The sequence below is a fragment of the Octodon degus genome, unplaced genomic scaffold (assembly GCF_000260255.1).
Source record: "Octodon degus isolate 3935 unplaced genomic scaffold, OctDeg1.0 scaffold00027, whole genome shotgun sequence".
NCBI classification, from domain to species: domain Eukaryota; kingdom Metazoa; phylum Chordata; class Mammalia; order Rodentia; family Octodontidae; genus Octodon; species Octodon degus.
In genome coordinates this window covers 2,729,298-2,751,755 of record NW_004524603.1, presented here as the reverse complement: position 1 = coordinate 2,751,755, position 22,458 = coordinate 2,729,298, and the positions used below count along the sequence as shown (strand labels likewise).

Genomic DNA, 22,458 nt, shown 5'->3' with positions numbered 1-22,458 from the left:
TTGAGGCCAGCCTACACCAACCCAGTGCAGCTCTGCGGGCTGCGCAGACACCCTTCCTTCGCTTCTCAGTGAGCTGGTCCCCCGGCAGCTGCTCATGGCCACAGCCTGCTGCGGGCAATGTAGGAGGTAAAGAGCAGCTTGTGCCCACTCGCAGTCCAAGGTGAGCGTGGGCCTCCGGGGTGGGCAGCCCATCACAGCAGGACTTGTGGCAGAGCACACAGCTTGCATCGCAGCCAGGAAGGAGCAAGGAGAAGGGGCCCAGGTCCCGTGGACAGCAGCCTCAAGGAGCTGAGGGCTTCCCACTGGCCCCACCACCTCCCAACAGCCTCCCCAGAGACCAAGACTTTAACAGCAGCCCTTGGGGGACACTCATCTAAACAGCAGTGACAGAAAACCACAGTCCTACCTCACTGGCTCCCTGGCCTGGGTGATGCGCACCCAACACTCAGAGGTGAGGAGGAGATGGAGGGAAGGGAGCCTGCCCCCAGCTGCTGTCAGGGCTCCTGGCCCTGCTTCACACAGGGACCCACCTGGCAGCGCGGGGCAGCTGGCAGCCCCATCTGTGCCTCTCAGGACACAGGAGAGGCCAGCAGGGTCTTACCCGAGCACAGCCTGGCGGCCAGCTGCCCCCACTGCCTCCCTGTGTGGAGGATTTAGGCCGAAAGCACGGAAGGTGGGTAGGTGCACATGGCAGCAGGGGCAGGGCCTCGCCCTCTGCCAGGGGACTTCTGCTGCAGAGACTTCTCGCACAGGGTGCTGTCTGATTTCTCTTCCGGTTAGCATGGACAGTGACTGCAGAGCCTTATATGGCAGCAGAACGACCTTTCGCACAAAGCAGTGACACAGGGAGCAAAACTGATGTTGGCTGGATGACCTCCAAATGACACTGATACAGGGAACCTCCAAATGGTACAGGGAGAAAAATGATCTTCCAACCTAAAAGGTTCCTGGGCTGAATTCATGTTCTCTAAAACCAAAGAATGAATTTTAGGACAAATGGAGGTTATGAGCAGAATATATTTATTGGGGGAAAGAAAGCTCCTGTCTGAGAGAAGAACAGGAGGGAGGCCCAAGGGGATTATCCCCAGGAAGCTGTCTCTGCCAGGGACTTTTATAGAGTAAAACCATGTGGTGAGGCAGGTCTAAGGTGGTGAAGACATGGGAACTCACTTAGGTGGGCATGAGTGGGACAGAACTATGGTCAGCCAATGAGATTACAAGCACCGCTGCTCAGGTAAAATTGATTAAATCCAGGACCACATGGGGAAGCAGGTCACTTAACAAGTGGGCATGAGTACGGGACAGGGTCTCTGCCGATTGGAGGCTGGGCCAGTGACTCATTTGCACTCTTTCAAGGCGACTGATACCTATTTAGAATATCAATCCCTGATGCCCATCCCTAGGGAAGTGTGTAGCTGTGCTTCCTCTTTTGTCTTGGTCTTGAGGTGTGACCCACATGGGAGTGTCTGTCTCCTCCAAGTTGCAAAGTCACCTTGCCTTCCATCTTGTCTCCTTGAGGGCCTGGCCCTGTCTGACTGCCTATGATATTTCTGTCTAATTCAGCCACCTACAACAGCACCACCTCCTTGTGATGGGCAGGCCCTCCCAAGGCCTCGTGGGTGACAATGCTTTGTCTTTGTAAGGTAACCTGGTTTGCTTAAAAAAGATCAATTTTTATTTGACACAAAGTCCAGCTGTCAATGTGCCATCGGGTGGCTTCAGGTGACTGCTAGGCGCAGACCACTTCCCTGGTCCCAGAAGAGCTCACCGGCCCCAAACTTGCTCCAGCCAGTCACTGTCAGCACTCTGGCACCCCTGAGCCCAGCAAGCCACCAGCCAGACTCAAAGGCAAGCCAGGATGTCACCGGAAGTGAAAGGTGTCCCATGGGAAACAAGATCTGGACACGGACTTTGAAATACTTTGGAAGGTGGACTGAGCAACAGTGGTAACACCTGCAGGTGTCCAGAGATGACCAGTGACCTCACGACAATGCACCCCAGCTCTTGGGCAAGCTGGTGCAAGGCGGGACCTTTGGGAGCATGGCACCGAGGGCATGCTGCCTCTCAGAGGCCCAGAGTGTGCCAGCTGGGCACAGATCTTGAGCAACAAGCTGTGTTCAGGAGCACCCAAATGAGAAGACCGAAGATCAGGAAAGCTGGACGGCTCTCGAAGGCCCTCCTGCCTGCGCATATCCTTGGGGTCTTCCTTACTGTCTTAGTTACTGTTTACTCGTTGCTGGGACAAATAACCGACACTCAAAATGAAGGAAGGAAAGGTTTATTTAGCTCACAGTTACTGGAGGGTTCAGTCCCTATTCCGCTGGCTCCAGGGCAAACAACACCAGTTCATGCGGCAGAAACAAGAGCAGAGGAGGAGCAGCAGCTGCAGCGGCGTCCATCAAGCCTCTCTCTTCCTTCTACACTGCTTGGAAGACTGGGACTTCTCCAGGGAAGAGGGACAGGGCAGCAGGAAGCCTTTCTCAATTCCTGGGCCCTGCCCACCTGCAGGGCTCCACCACTATGCTAAGAACGCCTGAGCTGATTCAGCCAAGTTGACACAATGTGTCAACTAACACACTTACCTCCTGACCTCAGCAAGCTTCCCAGGCTGCAATGGAGCTGGGACCCGTGCCCCCCACCTCTCCTCCCCAAGCCCAGTGACCCCAGAGCCAGAGCTTCAGCTCAGAGCTGGTGTGTTCATCCCGCTTGCCCGATTTAGGCTAACTTGCCAAAATTAATAGACAAGCTTGGAAAATGGGAGACACCCAGCCATTTAGCTTCCTGGTTAACTGGGACTTAGCCCCAAGCTCCTGGGTACACTTCCCCTCAGCTGGAAGTGATTTGAGACAGGGAGACCCCTCCCAGCTTGCTAGGAATTGTGTGGCAAATGTGCTGCCTTCTTTGGTGACAAAGATCCTTGAAGGCCACAAGGTCACTGTGCTGAACAGCAGCTCTTATCACAGAGAGAGTCAGGGTAGGTCAGCAGCGGAAAACCCAGGGCACATGCACTGCTTTTCTTTTAAAACAAAAGATGTTAATGCATGGGCTGTTCTTTCTAAACTGAGGGCTTAACGTTCAGGCTTAAGTGCAGTGTGGCCCTTTGCGGCCAGTAAGTAGGCTTGGGGCTGCAGTGCCAGCGCTGCTCAGCTCCCCAAGGGCCGCCATCGCTGGGGGGCAGACTTAGCTAGGAAGCTGCTTGAGGATGCTCATTTCTTCAAGATGTGAAGCTGTGGCTTCGCATTTCTTCTTTGTCTTAAATATGCAGTCGGGGTTCTTAAAGCCAGCGTTTGGAATGCTCGGAGGTTGGAATTAGTCACCAGAAGCCAGAGGTCTCATAGGCTCGTGGAGGGTGGAACAGGGCCCCCCCGCGGTGTTTTCAGGCTGGGGCAGAAGCTGGCATGTGGTACTGAGGGTACCCAACCACGGTCATTGGAAGCCCAAGCGTGGAAGTGTCCCTAATTAGCTACGCTAGCCCCAGGCAATTGTCTTTAAGGAACAGGAGAGAAGGCAGAGAGCCTGGGACAGCCCAGGTCTGCAGTGGCATGGTGGTGGGCATGGTGTGGGCCACAGGCTAGACGTATGGCCTCCAACCCAGGAGCAGCCCCTGCAGCCACCCAGCCCAGGGGGGTGACTGTCCAGGCGACTGTCCAGGCCTCCCCAGCTCATGCTAGGGCCTTAGGTTCCCGCGTTCTGCGCATCACCCACAAAGCCCACTCAGAGCCTGGTGGCCTTTTGTGCACCCCCACCGTAGGCTGCCCTGGCCCAGGCCCAGGTGCCACCTCCCCTGCTCCTGGGCACCCGACTCACCCCTGCCTTGGTGTGTTTGCAGGGAATACTATATCACCATGGTGAAGTGGGCCACCAGCACCAAGGTCGCTGTGACCTGGCTGAACCGGGCGCAGAACGTGTCCATCCTGACCCTCTGCGATGCCACCACGGGGGTCTGCACAAAGGTACAGAGGGAAGGGGGCAATGGGAGGGAGCTGGCGAGGCAACCACAGAGCTCCTTTGGGCAGGACCTGCCTGGCAGGCACAGCAGCTGCTCAGCGGCCTCTGGCTCTGGTGCCACCTGGTGGGTGAATCTGACACTGCTGTGAAAACCTGGAGACACCACCTCCCGGGAGAGGCCTTGTTAAGCCTGTGCCTCACCCAGGAGAGGTGTCCCCAGGGCCCCTGTTGCAGGGCCCCCCAGAGATCTGCCCCCTGGGTGGTGCTCAAGGAGGGGCGGGTACTGGCCCAGGCCAGAGCCCAGGCCTCCAGGGCCACTTCCCCACCTAAGGGCCAGGCACCTCCCTGCGGACCTGATGGGGCAAGTCCTGAGGGCCCTGGATCTGCACACAGTGCTAGTGTGTGGTGAGAGGAGGCGAATACAGAGAGGAGTGGAAAAAGGCAGAGTGAAGGGGAGTAGAAGAAAGGCTAGAAGGCCGGGCGTGGCGGCCCGTGCTTGGAACCCCAGCCCTCTGGAGGCTGAGGCAGGAGGAGTGCAAGGTGAAGCCCAGCCTGGCAACTTAGCTGCTTGCCCCGCCTGGACAGGGACTGCTGGTCACAGCCCTGAGAAGCAGGCTGCCTGGCATGCAGTGGGAAAGCCGGCTCCATGGCCCCAGGGTGGGGTTGGTACACGGGTTCCCTAGAGACTCTGAAAAGTGGCTCTCCCTGAGCCACCTCGGGACAGCAGGTCAGTGGTGTGTTCCTAAGAACAATGTCACCCAGTGGCCAGGCATTCCCTTCCCTTTTGAGTCACCTGGAGCAGACTTGGGTCATTCTGCAGGGCTGTCAGAGGGCAGCAGACAGGCAGGCCACCCAGGCTGGTGTGGCAAGTGCTCCCTGGGGACCTGTCCTCCACACCCAACCTGTGCATGGAGCCTGAGGCACAACCTTGCCTGGCCAGGTCAGACCATCACCGAGGCAGGCCTGGGACCTGGGGAGGCAGCGTGGAGCCCAGCAGCTGTGCCCAGCCAGGGCACGGTTTGGTTCTGTTTGAGTGTCTCTCCCAGCTGCTTTCCGCCACCACACAGCCTTTCCACTCACAGAGTTCCAATACCCCAAGAGTCCCAAGAGCGATCTGACTCTGAGGGAGCCGGCCATCAGCAGGGACACCCAAGTGGGCACACACCAGCCAGTGGTGACCCAGGTGGTAGAAATATCACCACCTTCCGCGGGCTTAGGCCCTTTGTTGTTAGGGACAGTGGCATTCTTCTTGCTCAAGGCCACTAGCACTGGGCTCTGGGCCACAATGGGGACAGACAGCAGAGCAGGACTGCTCACTCCCTGTGCCAGCTGCCCCACACCATGCAGCCACCTGTGGGCAAAGTCACACTGCTTTCTGCACCACCATGCATCACCAACTGCACACACGGAGCCCTGTGCTGACGTTCTTGCTTCATTTTACAGAAACACGAGGATGAAAGCGAAGCCTGGCTGCACAGACAGGTAACTGTCCCCTCCGGGTGAACCCTGCCCTGCCCAGGGCCTTCTGGGTTGGACACCTCTCTAGTTACCTAGGAACAGTAACCTAGCAACAGGTAAGGATGTGGAGCTCCCACCTCATCCCCACCTGCCCCGAAGCCCCAGCTCCTGCAAAGACAGTGTCCACAGAGGGGAGTGGGAACAGCACAGCTCCACGCCACACAGGGAGGGCTCGGAGGGAGCTTGCTCCCAGTGAGGCTCCGCACGCTCTTGCCTGACTTCAAAACAGTGGGTCCCCAGAGCTGCCCAGATCCAGTCTGTGATGGCAGAAGAACACGAAAGTGTGGCTGATGTGTCTGAATCTGAAGCAGATGCCTCTGGGACTCGCCAGACTCCCCCTCAGAGCTGGCCCGTGTCTCCAGCCTACTCAGACACACTAGAATGGGGCCGAGGAGCTAGGACCAAAAGGAATGGGGTGGCCCAGTGGCAGCGGCTTGCCTGGACTGCATGAGGCCCTGGGCTCCACCCATAGCGCCGCGGGAGCAAACCCACAAAGCGAGGACAGAGAGCCTGTGCACACCAGCTGTGGCAGCTCCCTTTAGATTAAGCTTACACACAGGGAGAAAGGCTGGCCTGGCATTTCCTCTCTCCAGCTCTTTTTGTCTCCTCCATGTGCTTGCATTGGAAAGAAGAGGGATAAAGGTCAGGAAGCTTTCTTTCTGTCCCACCTATGGGAATGGACATTGTCTTAAAATTCTATGGGAAGGCTGGTAAGATGGCTCAGCAGTCTAAAAGACCTGCTTAGGCAACCTTAGGCTGGGCACAGGAAGCGCAGTTCGATTCCTGGCACCACATGCTGCGCCAGCCCTGCCCCCCCAAAAAAATTCAATGGGAAAAATCAAAGCAGATTTGAATCCCAAAAAATTATAGTGGAGATGATGAGACGTACTTTTTATCGAGATGGCAAATTCTATTTATGGGAACTAAGCAAAGCTGGACAACACACCTCCCAGCTACGGGCCCTCGAGAACACCTTCGCCCCTGGCTCTCCACTCTGCTTTCATCCATGGGGTGAGTGGCCCGTCTCCGCTCTGTGGCCGCGCCTGACAGGCGGAAGCCTCACACTCCTACACCAGCACTTCCGAGTGTCGTATGTCCTTTTCCTGCCCTGGCTCTCCTTTCTCACAGGAGTAGCTCCAGATAGATGGAAGGAAAGCGGTATCTATATTTAATGGCAATATGTTCCATTCATTAAAATGGCCAGAAGAATAGATTTTTTTTTTTTTAACAGTGCTAGGGATTGAACTCAGGACTTTGTTTGCACTTGCCAGGCAAGTGCTTATTCTACTGAGCTATATTCCCAGCAGAAGAATAGATCTTATGTAGTTCTCTTACCACAGAAAAATGAGAGGTTCATGAGAAAATGCATATGTTATTTAGCTCAAAGTGGCCATTCCATAATATATGTGTATTTTGATTTTTCCAGAAAATTCAAAGCAAACCTTAAAATACTGTTATACCCAAAATATAAAGCAGAATTTGTCCATTTAAATTGTTTTAATTGTAAAAAGTGACCTCTCCTGTTGAACGTGGCCTGCACCAAGACCACTCCTTTCATGGCCACATGGCGCTCTCTTGTGTGAATGCCCGCTTTTGACAGCCTGCCCATGCTGAATAATGCTGCAAGGATGTGGCCCGCGTGCCGTGAGCCACACACAGGCCTCCCCATCTATGCGCCATCCCCGGGGTGGGGAAGTTTATGATGATAGGAGGCTCCCAGGGCTGCTCAGGGACCAGGGTGGTGGGGAGCAGCACGTAGCAGGTGCAGAGTGTTACGTGGGAACGGGGAATTGAACTCAGGCCTTACTCTTGCCAGGGAAGCACTTATTCCACTGAGCTATCTCCCTGGCCCATATTCTCATTTTATAATATGTTCATCTTTACCTCAATAAAATTCCAAGGACTAAATCAGGCCGAGGGCCAGCTCTGAGACAATGAGGTCGGACTATGAGCCCGGATGTGTGCGAAACTTCCCAAGCATGAAGACAAGGGTTCACCCTCAAATATGTATGGACTCTGAGCTCTGGTGCAGGCCCTTGACTGATGGGAAAGTGAACTGACTCATAGCGGGTGGCACAGGGCCCCGCTGTGCCAGGACAGGCCAGAGTGTCTGTTGGGGACAGGCAAGAAAGGAGGCCAACACTCCCATTCTGCTGCCCTGGCCCCCAGGACAGCCCCCAAGTTCCTAGCAGTCCTGACTGGTGAGCCTTCAGCCCTTGGGGACAGCAGCTTGTGATCCTGGGGGCAGGGCAGGCCATGGACCCACCCACCACTGCCAGTGTGGGCACAGAGCCAGGGTCGCCAGCGGAGTTTTCTGCTTTATTGGCCGCATGTCCCGTTGCCCACAAAAGAACACCAGCCCTGCTCAGGGGACACACCACCTGGGATTCAGGACACCATGTCCTTTCCAGAAAATTCAAAGCAAACTTTAAACAGTAGAATAAATTAAAATCACCACTCTTATGGGTTTAAAATGTAAATCATACAGCATTTACTGAGCAAATAGTTAATTGCTTAAGGAACAGCTACTTAGAAATACGCGATGTGATTCTGAGCTTAAGGTACTGTGCTGGGGTGGGGGAGCAGCTGCCTTCTCCACACAGCCGAGACCCTCCCTCGGCACACACTAGATGGGGCGCCGGGCCACAGCGAGGGCCCCGTGTGCCCAACCATCCTGCAGACCGCAGGCCCAGGGCTGCATGAAGCCAGAGTCCCTGCTCAGCCCGAGGGGCCACTTCAAACAGCTTCTCACTAAGATCCTGTTTTCCTAAAACAATTCATGCACCTAGCCTTCCAAAGATCACCTGCAGCACTCTCGCCTCCTCTGAAACATCGTGACACCTTGTGGGACCCTTTAAGTCCATCACATCTGGCTGGACCTGCTACCCTGGGGCCACAAAGCTGCTGAATGCCTGTTCAGGCTGAAGCATTTCTCCTCAAGGCCTGTGGGGTCCCCTGAGCCGCACACCTCCTCCGCCCACCCACCTCCAGCAAGTCGCAGGCACCTGCCCCAGCATCCGCCGTAGCGCACCTGGTAGATCTGCAGACTCTGTGTGCTCCGCGCAGCCAGTCCCTGTTGCCGGCAGCCAGCAGAGGGGCTGAGCCAAGCCGGTGTGGATCTCCACGGAGGTCCCCCAGGAGCCAAGCAGAAGGGGTGATGTGTGCGGGCGCCTGCTGGAGTTCTCTCCAGTTCTCCCCTCAAGCACAGTCCCACTGCGGCTGCCCTGTGGGGAAGGTGGGTCCCCAGGGCATCACCGCCACCACCTCGGGCCTGGAACCCAGAGCGATCAGTGTGGTCATCCTCTGCGTCGATTTCTGTCCTTCTTTCGCCAGAGTTTTGGTTTCAAAATTCATCATATCGGGCCTGGAAGCTTGGAGCATATAAGCACACGTGAAAAGTAGAAAGCACTGGGGGACACACTCGACTAGCTGGGGTTGCGGGGGGAGGCCTCGCGGATGGACACATTCGACTAGGGGGGGGGGGGCTTGCGGATGGACACACTCGACTAGCTGCCGTGGGGCACAGTGGGCCGCGCGGATGGACACATTCGACTAGCTGAGGGAGCCCGCGGATGGATACACTCGACTAGCTGGGGGGGTGGTCCTCGCGGATGGACACACTCGACTGCCTCGGACAGAGGACCTAAAGGGCTCAACTTGCATCAACCTTGCAGACCTGCTGTGAACCCAGCCGCGGGACCGTGTCCGTGAGCCTGAAACGCGGCCCCAAATCCGGCGGGATCCAGAGCCAGCACTGAAAGCCAAGGCCCCGGGCCAGAGCTACGCATGTTGTCACTGAAACTCGGATTCTAGCGTGAGAAACTGAGTCGAGAGGCGCAGTCGGACAGACGCCTTCCCGGTGTCCCATGTGAGCGCAGCGTCCGAGCTTTGAGGCCTTGCTGTGGGAAACGCAGTGCTTCTGGCCAGAACTAATTACTTTCAACTTCATTTCTGCCCCAGGCACGAGCACCCCCCAGAAAGCTGGGCAACATCGCCTTTGTCTGCCCTGCTGTGGGCAGACAAGCGCGTGCAGAGGGGCAAGTCAATGCTGCCCTTTCCACGCCTCTCTCTTAAATACCACGCTTCCAGCTCTAAATAGAAAAATCAATATTTGCAGATTAAAGGTTTCATTCTATTGCAAATATTCATGAAGATTAAATGTCATTATAATCACATGTTAGTTTATTTCTCCGGGCACGTCATGCTCGCCCGTGCTCGCCCACTGCGGGGAAATCAGCGCTCCTGATGCCAGCTGAGGTTTCTTTACCGTGTGTTCTCACCCCAGCCTCGGTGCAGCGCGGCTTGAATCAGAAAATACGTGTCACAGCCGACTAATTGTGCTCACGGACGGGACCTTCTGGGCAGGAGCCGCAGGGCTGCTGCCACGCAAGACCCTCCTGGCGGCCGCCCTGCCCGGGCTGCTGGGGCTTGGGTTTGGGGAGCCAGGCAGAGGTGGCGGCCACCCAAGGCCTGCTCCCCGCAATCCTGGGAAAGCTGGTTCTGACCGTGGGCCGGAGCCGCAGGCCTGTCGTGCCACCTTCCGTTGTACTTCCTTCCCCGTGCGCGTGGCCAAGGCCAGCTCCTCCTCTGTCCCCGCCCACATGTGAGGCTACATGGGTCACTCGTTCCTGTGTTTCCCTTGTCTTCTTGGTGAGCTGCTCAGGGCAAAACGGATTCCGCTAAAGAAAAGAACAAAGACAGGATTGAAAGAAGGAGGATCCACTCTGTAGACAAGTCAGGTGTGTGGTGTGTCTTGGCCAGTCACAGAGAACACTGCAGAACTTCGGGGTGCACCCTGAGGGTGTAGGCAGGTGAGCGTGGGCGCGTACACGCCCCTCCTCCGCGGTGCTTCAGGAACTAAGAAACGTTCTTTTGTGTGCCTGCGCCTGCGCCACGACCCCTTAAGTCCCCAGTTTCTCTTTTAGAAAACCAGCAGTTCAATCCTCAGTTCCGCAAATAAATAAAATAAGAAAACCAGCAGTTTGCTTCCTGTTTCTGGAGGAAAGACAAGACGCCCGCAGCAGCCTTCTCCCTCTGCTGCTCTGCCCTCGCGCTCACCGTATGCTGGCTCACCTTGTCCCGAACGCCCCGCTGGCCGTGTTGATGGGCTGCTTGTCTTTGTCCGCAGAACGAAGAGCCCGTGTTCTCCAAGGATGGCCGGAAGTTTTTCTTCGTGAGAGCGATCCCACAGGGGGGACGAGGAAAGTTCTACCACATCACGGTGTCGTCATCCCAGGTGAGCCCCACAGCTGGCGTGTGTTGGAGCGGCGTCCCAACTGAGCTCTCGTGGCTTTTCCAGGGACCTATAGAGCCCGGAGGTGCCGCTCACGTTGGCTCCCAAGGGCGGGCTAGCGTTGCAGCGCCGTCAGACCCGCGCAGAAGAGATTCCCAGAGTGGCAGGTTCTGCCCGGAGGGGACTTGGGAGGTGCTGCTGGCGCTGAACTTGGGGAGCTGCCTGCGACAACAGTTGGGCAGGGTGGGCGTGAACGGCGGGCCGCTCCTCCAGGTCACAGACCCATCCTCCCAGGGTTCATTTTGAAATCATTTAAAATTACTTGAGGTCAGCACATGTGAGTAGGGAAATGGAGGCACATGAGTAGGCCCGTGCAGAACACATGCCAGTCATCCGGCCCAGCCTCAGCCAGGGCCACAGACAGTGGAGTGCACTGCCCGTGTCCCCCCTCCCATGCCTGCGTTGTCCTTTCGCCCAGTCTCATGCACCCGTCCCCCTCCCAGGCCGGTAGAGTCAGAGGAGAAAGCCTGCCACATAGCAGTGTGCAGACCCCCGATGCTCGGGGCACAGATGGAGGAGCTGGGGGGCCCTGGGCGCAGGCCCGAGCCATGGGCCGTGGCACTCCTGTCACGGGGCCGCGTGGGCAGCAGGGTGGCATGAGGCATCTGCCTGGTCAGGCCCTGACGCCCTCTCGGTTTCAGCCCAACAGCAGCAATGACAATATACAGTCCATCACCTCCGGGGACTGGGATGTGACCAAGATCCTGTCCTACGACGAGAAGCGCAACAAGATGTGAGTGAGTGCGGCCCTCCCAGTCACCACCTTCCCAGCCGGTGGGACCCGCCTGCACTTCCCGGGCACCCTCCCCACATCTGTCCCTACAGCCCAGCCTCTCTGCCCGGCACAGTGCTGCCCACCCCGCCCCGTGAGGGCACCTGCCAGCCGGCAGCAGTCGTTGTGTGGACCTTCCCTGTGTCTGCTGTCCTCAGCTCAACGCCTGCCGCATGCGCCACCAGCATTACTCAGCTTCAGAGTGCGCAGGGTGGGCTCCTCAACTTCCCATTTTTAAAAATTAAACAAGGCAGGAGGCAGAGCAGCTGTGCCAGCCAGCCCCAGGCTGTGCTGTTGGGCCCCAGCGGAGCTCGGACCATGCCCAGATGGTGGAGGCCAGGCCCAAGCTCAATGCCCCAGAGCCCCTGAGGCCCCATGCGCACAACGGCAGGATCCCAGGCTCAGAGAAATCAGGCAACAAGCCTTTACTGACCTCACTTTGCGCGGGACCCAGATGGAGGCCCAGGGAAGAAATGCCCAGTCTCAAATGCAGGTGCCCGTTGCCCCATCTCCGCCCTGACACAGGACACACAGCTCCAAGGCAATCCGGGGTGGGAGGCCTCTGGGGCTGAAGAACCTGTGCTGGCCTTCCCTGCCCTGGCTGCAGGTGTGGCTGGGCTCTGGTATCCCCAGGGCATCCGAACCTCACTGGGAAAGTGGACAGTGGTGCCTAGCAGGCAGTGGGCAGCTAACCTGTGCCCCTTCACCACCCCTGCAGCTACTTCTTGAGCACGGAGGACCTGCCGCGGAGACGCCAGCTGTACAGGTAACTCGGGCTCCAATAGATGGGCTCCCCTCCCCTGGGCCCTGCAGGCTTGTGGGACGGGACTGCACCTCTCAGCACACAGAAGGCCGGAGAGGGGAGCTCTAATACCTGGAGGGGAGCTCATCTGTCCAAAGCCCCGGTCAGCCCCTGCTCCTGTTGGACAGGGGCCCCTCCACACTGCCTTCCCTGCTCTCTGCAATGGGTGGGCATCTGTACTCTTTGCCTGCGCCTGCATTCCATGTGAAATCAGAGGGTCATTCTCAGCGGGTGTGTAGGGGACAGAGGGTCTGGTTTGGAGCTGCTGTGCTGCCCCAGCCAGGTGCACACTTGTACAAGCTCCACAAACTCAAAGTAGGCTGAGGATGAGTAGCGGCGTGGAGATCCTGGAGAGAACCAGACCTGAGGCCTCTCTCGGCACAGAATCCTGATACCTGCCCCAGGACTGCGAAGGGCCTTATGTGGAGGACCCCCTGGGCAACTCCTTAGGGGAGGAGCAGTGGTCTCCATTTTGACTGAGCCTGGCCCTCTTTCCATATACCAATATGTATGGAGCTGGGTAGAGCTTTTCCTCATCCCCTCAGTTGGCTTTCAGCAATGCATTTCGGTCCAACTGAGGCATTGGTGGTCGTCCCTGAAGACAGCAGGCAGTGTTTCCCAGGAACCCCACCTGCTGCTCCCTAGTGTGAGCCAGGTAGAGGTGGGATGAAGAGCCAGTGTTCCACACTGTCTGCTGGGGTCGAGTCTCCAGATAGAGGCTGAGACGTCCTGGGGCTTGAGCTGAAGCCCCGACCCCGATCACTAGATGCTATCTCAACAACGTGACACAGATTGTTCCCTACACAGCCTTCTCTCTGCCTATTGCGGAGTAGATCTCGGGCCTCCCACCTGGCCCAGCTCAAGGTGCTTGTGCTCTTCCTGCCGTTCTCAGTCTCTCATCCTCGAGCCACTCCCTTCTTGACAAATGAATGAAACCCAGGTTCGGCCTGGCTCAAGGCCTTTGTCCTGGAGAGCCAGCATTGTGTGGCTGGACTCAGGACCCCATGGCTGCCCCTAACTACAGGAGTGCCTTAGTGTCTTTATTCTCGCCACGAGTTGCACAGGAAGTGGTAGATTGGAATGAGCTCACTAGAATTCTGGTAACTTGTCCATGGGATGACATGAAACTTCCTGGGCCAAGAGGAGGACAGGAAGGGCTCTCTATAGCCCTGGTGTTTCCTGTCAGGATGGCAGAGGGAGGAGGGACCAAGGCCGCCTCCTAGATGCTTTGTGGGGATGGGCTTCCACTGGCCACCTCCTGAGTGTGCACAGCAGGTACAGACCAGGGGACTGAGGCCGCTGCCTGAAAGTCTGGGTGGAGCCAAGGCCTGTCGGCCCCTGCCCAGTGTGGAGGTGGCAGAGGAGCGCGGGCTCACGGCTGTCTCCCCTTCACCCACTGGGCTCCTGACCGAGAGTGTGAAGTCGGCCCACAGGGTGCGGGGGTGGGGCAAAGCCCCAGATGTGGCCTGTGGTCACAGCCTTGCACATCTGCTTGGATGACTGAAATCCAGATGCTGAGCTGATGTGCAAAGAGGAGGCGGCGGCGTAGCCTGCATGTGGTGAGCAGCACCAGACGCTGCCTCTGCCACCCGTGAAATCTCAGCCCCGCGAAGGTGGGCTGCACACTGGAACCGGCTCGACATGGCCTCTTCCTGGGCCGATGTGCACAGAGATCTTCGCCCAGGATGTAGGCATCCCCCTCTTCCTGTTAGGGGACGCTTGGCTCTCCTCACGTGACCCGATAATTGACCGGGGCCGTCCCTGTCTACTCAGCTCCACTTGGCAAACAGCACCACTTACACCTCTCACCGTCCACCGGGAGTCGGGTCTAGAAGCAGCCAGGGTCGGGCCAGGTTGTGTCCTGGAGCTCTTCCCTTTGAGAAGCTGCCCCCTGTTCTCCAGTTGCCCGTTGTCCACTCAGAGCACTGCACACGGGGGTGAGCACTGCGTAGCAGTGCCAAGATACGGCATGTGCTCAGAGCTGAGCCATAGGTGCAGGTAGAAGCCGCCCGAGGAGCCAAGGCCCTGGGAACCCCAGGCGGGAGGGGGGCGCGGGAGCTGGGATGGGATGGAGCTGGGTGACTCTGGTACCCCAGCAAGGATATGGGTGGGGTGGGGCACGAGGAAGGCAGTGGCAGGGGCCTGTGGGCACCCTTGTAGAAGAGACGTCACTCAGCCCAAGTGCCCCCCAGGGTCCTGGCCTTGGCCATGAGCTCCACCCCCGCTGCCTGGGTTCACGCCCAGTCCTTGTCTTCCAGCGCCAACACGGTGGATAACTTCAACAGGCAGTGCCTGTCCTGCGACCTGGTGGAGAACTGCACCTACTTCAGCGCCTCCTTCAGCCACAGCGCCGACTACTTCCTGCTGCAGTGTGAAGGTGAGTGGTGCTGCTGTGCCCATGGTGCTGCAGGTGGGTGCTGGGGGCCACGGGCACAGCAGGCAGGGTGGAGCAGTCCACCTGTGGTGTCTCACACATCAGCAAACCTGAGCCATCTAGAACAGTAATAGAACGTTTGCAGAGATCCACTTTTCAAGCGTATAAGGAATAGGGGTTGTACAAGAAATCTCAGAAAATATGTTCCTGTGACCCAACTCCTTGACAGCTTGTCCCAAATGTATGCATATTCCATCACATCAACAACAGCATGAAGAAGAGTCACCCAGTGGTGACAGTAATGGGGCACTGTTGAGTGAGGACTGGTGGGCCTGGGTTAGGGTCCGGATTCTACCTCTCGCGGTCTTGATGGCCTGCGGCACGAACACTCCAAGCCATTGTCAGGTGCAGGTGGTGGCCCCTGTGGGCATGAACTAGGCCAGTGCCTGGCAGGTACTTACTGGTACCTGGGGCACAGCAAGCGCTTGGTAAGTTTAACTGATTTATCGTTACAATCATAAGTGTCATTGCCCTAGTACTCAGCTCAGAACTTCCTGACGTCCACTTGCTACAGACCCGGGCTGCAAAGCAGGGCCCGAGGGAAGACAGCAAAATCAATACCACGAAAGTGCAGGTGGCTCACTTTGCCCGAGCTCCAGATCGGAGTGTGCGCCCTTCCGCTCCAGGAAGCCACAGTGGACTCCCCTGTGCGTTCGTTCACTGGTGGGTTAGCAAGTTTCAGGCCTAACTGTGGGTGCTGGTGTCACAGGAGGTTAGATCAGCACCTACAGATGCAGCGAGATGTACGGTGGCCTCAGGAATGTGCACACCCAGGGCTCCTCCAGGCTGGTTCTCGGCCGGCGCTGTGCATAACCACATGGAGCGTTGAGTAAGGCGGGCAGGACACACGGGCCAGGACCAACTTGGTTGGGTGGTGTTGGCTGCGCTACTGTGGGGCTGCGCCCGGGCTCCGTGCACATGGAAGGCAGGGCGAGGGCGTGGTGGTGTCACAGAAGTCCCGAGGACAGATTGGTGGTACCTGTCCACCACGCAGCAGGGAGGCGGTAGCAGCAGCATGTGTCACGTGCCCATCACATTTGGTGCAGTCTCTGGAGGAGGATGATTACCAAACGATGACATTCCACATTCCATGCAGTCCGGGTGGGACCTCGCTGGGAGTCCAGATGCATCCTAAAATTCACCTCATAATGCTGGTTGGAGCGAGGCAGATTATTTTTCTGAAAGGAGACTAAAGCATTCTGGTCGGCAGAGATGGAAACGACAGCGTAGCACGAAGAGCCACATGTGATGATGCTGCTCGAAGGAGCGAAAGCAGCCTCTCCAGCAGGCAGGCCACATTCAAGCTGCCCCTTGACAGACACCTCTGATTCCATGCAGAGCTCGGACCATGCGGGAAGAACCGCCGTGTTCCTTCACGGAGTTCCAGGGACGGCAGGATCGGACCTGCAGTGTCCCTGTAAAGGCCTCCGTGCCGCATGCGTGGCCGCCTGGCCGTGCTGCTGCTGGGGAGTGGTGGTGCCATTAGCAGGCAGGGCCTGGTGGGAGGCAGCCCGGTCAGTAGGGCGCACCCGGAAGGGAGCGTGGCGGCCCCTTCCCTGCTCTTCCCGTTTGTGCACATCTGGGCCACTGCGAGAGGAGCAGCTGTGCTTTCCGCATCCTTCAACCCCGATGTTTCCACCGTACCACAGTCCCCAAAGCCAGTGGCACCAGCTAGCCAGGGACACTGAGGCTGCCAGCCCAAGTCAACTTTCCACTTGCCATTTGGTCCCTCGGGGTTTTCATAGCAGAAGAAATCTGCCTAAGAGAAGCATTAACACTAGCCACAACCCCGGCGCCGCCCGACAGTTTTCAGTGCACCCCTACAGCCCGCTCCAGTGTAGGACTTGTTAATAACACATGCCTGACTGCACGTGAGCAGCCTCAGAACTAGAAAACTAACAGATAACCCGCACCCTGCTGACAAAGTCCTGTCATGAACTTCAAGCCTGCGGGCTGAGTCAGCTCCCAGAAGCAGGCTTGAACATGAAGCAGTCAGTCCTGCAGCCGCCTCCCTCTCTAGACGTCGCTTCCCCTGAGCTTCCGAGGCGTTAACCTCAGCTGCCCTTTGTAATTCTGAATTTGTGCAAGTGAATGTTTTAAGACCAAGCGTGTGCTCCTCGGAGCATGGCTGGTGTGCGCGTGAGAGCAGGAACATCTGTTCCGTCTCGCAGACACGTGGACCGATTCCTTGCGAGGCGGCCTGTACCGAGAGCAGGTAGCCGCATTAGTGCAAGTTCTGCGCAAATTCTGGAAGATGCCAAACTCCTGGAGCCAGGCTCGGAGCAGCCCACTGGCAGAGCCATGCTGCCCCGCCACCCAAGGAGAGGGCTAAGGGAGCAAGGCCTCGCACCCTCTCCTGGGCGCCTCACCCTCACTGGGCTGGTGAAGGGCACGCTGGTGCTTGGTGGTGGCAGTAAGCCTTTCTAGGTCAGTAGACGCGTTGTGTAAAATGTCCACTGAAAATGAATAAGGATCCTCAGTCCTGGTCAGTGATGGCCCAGAATCCTTCTGCTCCTCTCATTCTGGTGGCCTTGGCTCTGGGTGACAAAGGCCACCTTGCCCTGGGGAGCTCCTTCCAGATGGTTCGCACTTCTCCTCTCTGGAAATAACCAAATCTTGCCTATTTCTATCCAGAACAGCTTCCTGAGCATGACCATTTCTTTTTTTCTTTTCTTTTTTTTTTTTTTTAATGTATTTGGTACAAGGTCTCACCCGCAGCTCAGACTCACAGTGGTCCTCCTGTTTTCAGACTCCCCAGCGCTGGGATTATAGGCGTGTGCCACCATGCCCAGACTCAGTACCAGGGATTGAACTCAGGACCTTACGCTTGCCAGGCAAGGGCATATTCTGCTGAGCTACCACCCCAGCCCTGGTGGGCCATTTCTTGATAGAAGAACTATAGGAATAAGCAGTGCCCCTGAGCTGCCAGGAAGAGGCACTAGCCAGCCAGAGTGTTGAACAATTTTGAAAAATGAATCTAGGTAGCTTACATGGAAATGGAAACTGAACATAAGGATGTATTATTCAGTTGGAAAATGGTTATCAAATGCGGTGGCCTGTGTCCTCAGGAGGCTGAGCCCTGGCGCCCCCGTCCGAGCTGTCTCTGGGCCAGGGGGCACACTGGTGTAAGGTGTACAGTCCTGTCGCCCCAACTGTCCCACCAGAGCCCCAGCCAGAGGAGACTTCATGATTCTGGACAGGGCTGTGGGCCGGGGCTGGAGGGAAGCTGCCCTGGCAGTGGCTACAATGCCAAGGGACAGCCCAGGTGGCCGTCTCCCCCCAACCCCTGGTGTCAGGGTCCACAGGAGGCTGAGCACTTGTAGCCCAGATCCTTTCCTGCACGCAGGCTTCAAGAACTGCCATGTGCACAGGAAATGTGGGCAAGAGGCCTCAGACAGAGCCAGAAAAGGGACTCTGCGTGTGCGCACAGTAGATGCCCTCCCCCTGCTGCAGCGAGTCTGAGTGTGGATCTCCCTGGAGTCCGCAGAAGGCGTGATTCTACAATGCCAGAGGAAGCTGCTGGGACGAAGGCCGTTGGCCACTCAGACTTGGAGTACTCGGCAAAATTATGTTTTAGAAGTTCAGAAGGAGAGCTGGGTCTATGAGGCAATCCTGTGCTGCCCCAGGGAGGCCACAGTGCTCCGTGCAACGTGGCAGTAAACGCCAGGCCATTATTAGTGTTTTCCCTCCCTCCCCTCTCTAAAGTGTTCTTGTTTTGACAAAACGACAACCAAAGCAACACAAGGCAACGCCAGCTGATGGGTTTCCCAGAACACCAGTGAGCAAAAAGGAAAATCCAGAGGACTTGGGAAACTGGATAAGAGACCCAAGAAGTGTGGTGGTGTGTTCCTGTGGTTCCTGGAGGAGCGGTTGCAAGAAAATAAATGAAGACACAGTGGCCAAAGCTTTCCTGGGTGTTGAGTCTTTAGAGCAAAAAGATCCATTTAATACAATTACAAGCATTTTAAATTTTAGAAAAGAGTTAACTTAGGTGTCTCCTAGTGAAATCTAACAATCTCCAGGTTGAAAGTTGCACAAGAGTACAAGGAGAGTAAAAGCGGAATCTCTTCCCCTCTTCGCTCCCTCGTCTTCCCTTTTCTTGCTGTAACTGTTCCACATAGCATCAGGCTTCTTGGCTTCAGAGCAACACCCAGAAACAACGGAGCAATGTCCGGTGCCGTTGGCAAGAAATGATTTTTAACTTTCGGTGCTGTACTCATGCAGTTCTTGTTCCTGAAATGGACAGAAGAAGGAGTTTGGGGACGTTCCATTAGATGAAACTTACCTTTGACCCAGCGGGGACAATAAGACCACTTTGGTAGATGCAAAATGTGTAGATCACACCTTTGGGAGTGGGGGTAACAGTTACAGCCCTGTAGTCATCAGCTTCGACCTCTGTGAGGCCCAAATGTCATGGCACCTCGCAGCGCTTGTGCTGAAGGCCGCAGCTGGAAGAGACATCTGTCCTTCTCTCGAGGTTCTTTCAAGGCCTCTCAAGCCTAGGGTCCTTTCCGACCTCTCAGTGTCTTGCACGGCCTCCAAGACACAGCTCTCTGCTCCTTCCCGGCCACTTCTTCTCCTCCTTCCCTGGGCTCCAAGGCACTTCCTGCCCATTCATGGGAGACTCAGCCCCAGGCCCTACCGTCCATCTGCAGTGCCCATCCATGCGCCCCGAGGCACTGCCGTCTGAGCCGCCAGTCGCCAAGTGTCTGTGTGCCTGGCCCAGGATGTGTGGAGAAAGCACAGGAAGGAGGCTGAGACATGCCCCGTGGAAGGGAAGAAAGCTAAGACCCAGGTCATGCTCACAGCCCTTGCTGGCTTCATGCGTGGCACTTACAGCTTCGCCAACAGAAGGCTTACCTTTAGGTAGGGATATAGAGGACGTCACTCCCACCACTGCCCCACTCCCAGGAGACTACACGCTACAGTGCAGCCCTATAAAGCCATTGGTCAACAGGGGACTTATAGGAAGCGCGTACCCCACCTGTGACAAACATAAGCTCAACAGTTGCAGAGATGGGAGCAACAGGTGATCCTAGAAAGGAGCAGTGACCCCAAACCTATGCCTGCTCCCCTAACACAGCATGTGCATCTGCCAAGATTTGATGCCCGTGAAGAGAAAGGGTAGCTAGAAGGGTGTCTCTGTACCAGTTGAGGAAAGGAGTAAGGATTGGTACAGCACTGGAGAAGCCCATGTGACTTCCTGAACCAACCTTCTCTTCTAGAAATGAAGTCGGATGTCTCTTCTTGGTCAGTGTTAGCAGAAAATTCTGATGCTATTTGACGTTGCTGTCTCCCTTTGTAATCTTGATTCCTTGGATCAGGGTCCTTGTTATCTTCTTTTTTTCTTTTCTTTTCTTTTTTTTGGAGGGGGGGGCAGAACCGGGGATTGAACTCAGGCCCTTGCACTTGCCAGGGAAGCGCTTATTCCACTGAGCCATCTCCCCGGCCCCTATCTTCTTGATTATGTCACAGGGAACTGGTGTTTGGTGGTCACCCTTTCACACCTAGTTTCAGGGCTCACTGATGGCTGGAGCTTGGGGTCACTGTTGGGTGGCTGGTGTTCCACCTTTACTTGCTGGACTAACAAAGACGCACAACGAGGAGTCTGTCCACACCCCACCACACCCGGATGAAGGAAAGTTGTGTCATGCAGTGAGTCATGGCAGCCGACGTGGTGCTCTGCTGCCACCCGAGAGCAACAAAGCAGAGAGTGAAGAGGGAGGCCCAGACAGTGGATCTAAAAAAGACCCAAACCCCCAGAGTCTAGGAGGCCAGCAGCCCTTCTTCTTTGTAAAAATGAGTGGGATAGTGAGTGTGCATAGGCAGTCACACTCAGAACCAACTAAGCCAGGACATCTGGGTCAACGTTCAAGCTGCTTTCGCTCCCCTTGACTGTGTTTTCCCAGAGAAGGTGTTAGATGATGTCACACGACTGAAATGCGATTCAGTGCCCCAAGCAAATGTTGAAGCCCCTTGCCGCGTAGCTCATGGCTGTTAAGTCACACACCATGAGACAAGATGGACATGGGTAGAGAGAGCCCCATGTTGCAGAGTCAGAGTGACCTGTTAGACATTTCTTGGCCTACAATTTAAGTTACAGTGACAAGAAGAGTTTTAAGTTTCTATGGCTTGCTTCTCCCTAGAATGGTGATGTATGTTTAGTCAGCTGTCATGGGGATACAAAGGCCATACTGAAAGCCACCACCTCTCAGGCACAGCTCAGGGTCCAGTGGATGCTGAAAGACTAAACCAGCTCCTCCTCGTCCTCACCTTCATGGGTTTCTTTTCCCTCCCATCCTTTTCTCTCTCCCTCTCCTCCTTCTCCTTCCCTTCCTGTTTCTTCTCCTCTTCTCTCCCCTCCCCTCCCTCTGTCTCTTGCCCATGCCACTTCCCTCCTGACACCCTCAGCTGGCCTAGGACAGAACAGACATCTGCCCAGAAGGCAGCCCATGCTGGGGCAGCTGAGCCATGCCAGGTCACAAGGACATCCACCCACTCGCCACTGAGGGCACCTGGTGTGGAGCTCAGAGCCCAAGAATGAGTTGCACTTCTGGGAGTCGGGTGGTGGGTGGTGGGTGGTAGGTACAACGGAACATTTTTGACATTCAGGGGACGGGTCCAAGGAAGAGAGCCCAGTGTCTCCCAGAAGGCGATCAGGACAGAGACCGGAAGGCAGGCAGTAGCCTCGACTCCTCGCTAGCACTGGCCGGGCCCCTGGCAGGGGTAGACCTGCACCCCCAGTATTCAGTGCCACATGGAGCTTCCAGCGGGCCCTGGTGCTGGGGAGTCCCCAGGACAGTCCGCAGAGGCCAGGTGGGTGGTGAGACGCATGGCAGCCCTGCACCAGTGTCTTAGCTTCTCGGATTCAGTGGTGCTGCCTGCTGTGGGCTTGCAGAGGTGGCCGCGTTCAGGGAAGACCGCATCAGCCGTGCCACAGCCTTGCGGCTGCATAGCTCTCTGTGCCGGCTCACAGCTCTCCTCCAAGCTTGAAAGTTCTGCAAATGCTTTTTATTTTTTTATTTTGTTTAGTGAAATTCTCTTTTTTTCTAATAATTTTATTGAGAAACAAATAGCAATGAGACAGTTTCAAAACCGATCAGTAGGACAGTTTCAATACTTAATGTATTGCATAATGTTGTCTTAGTGGTTATTATTTTATGCAGACATGCTATCCTGTACAAACACTATTAGAACAAATCTTTCTTCTCGTTGAATTAAGAGAAAATAGCTGTATGTCTATCCTAACTGTTTTGTATATACAGATACAAAATGGTTGTTCATTTGTATCCCCTTTTTTGTTTAGTTTTGTCAGAGAAGGGTAATCCATTGTCATTTAAATGTTGTAGGTGCATGAATTCAGCAAAATAATCCAATACAGTCCAGTAGCCAATAATTGTAGTGGGTTATCCATAGGACTGGCAATGTCAGAAGTTGATGACCTGAGCCTTTTACAGCTCAGCATATTAATATGGCTTTACTTTTTATACTTTGTTTTTATACTCTTCTGCTGGATAGTTAAGACCAAGATAAAGCAAGACCTATATGACAAGAAATGTAACTTTTGTGTCTGATAAGGTCAGTCAAATCTCCTCAGGATTTATCCTGAGATCCTGTACCTCAGATTGTAGATCCTTTGTCAGTGTCAGCCATGTGGATGAGTCATGGCCATTGCTTGGCCAATGTGCTCT

At 55.8% G+C, this 22,458-nt stretch overlaps 1 protein-coding gene across 3 annotated transcripts in view; it reads left to right on the top strand.

Moving 5' to 3' along the window:
- Dpp6 (dipeptidyl peptidase like 6) overlaps positions 1–22,458 on the top strand; it is an 840,304-nt gene that overhangs the window by 770,977 nt on the left and 46,869 nt on the right. For all 3 annotated transcript variants that reach the window (XM_023712908.1, XM_004628971.2, XM_023712909.1), the window contains exons 11-16: positions 3,830–3,953; positions 5,392–5,430; positions 10,595–10,702; positions 11,401–11,492; positions 12,250–12,297; positions 14,592–14,710. In XM_023712908.1, coding sequence (XP_023568676.1) covers positions 3,830–3,953; positions 5,392–5,430; positions 10,595–10,702; positions 11,401–11,492; positions 12,250–12,297; positions 14,592–14,710 — 530 coding nt within the window. The remainder of the gene's footprint in view (positions 1–3,829; positions 3,954–5,391; positions 5,431–10,594; positions 10,703–11,400; positions 11,493–12,249; positions 12,298–14,591; positions 14,711–22,458) is intronic.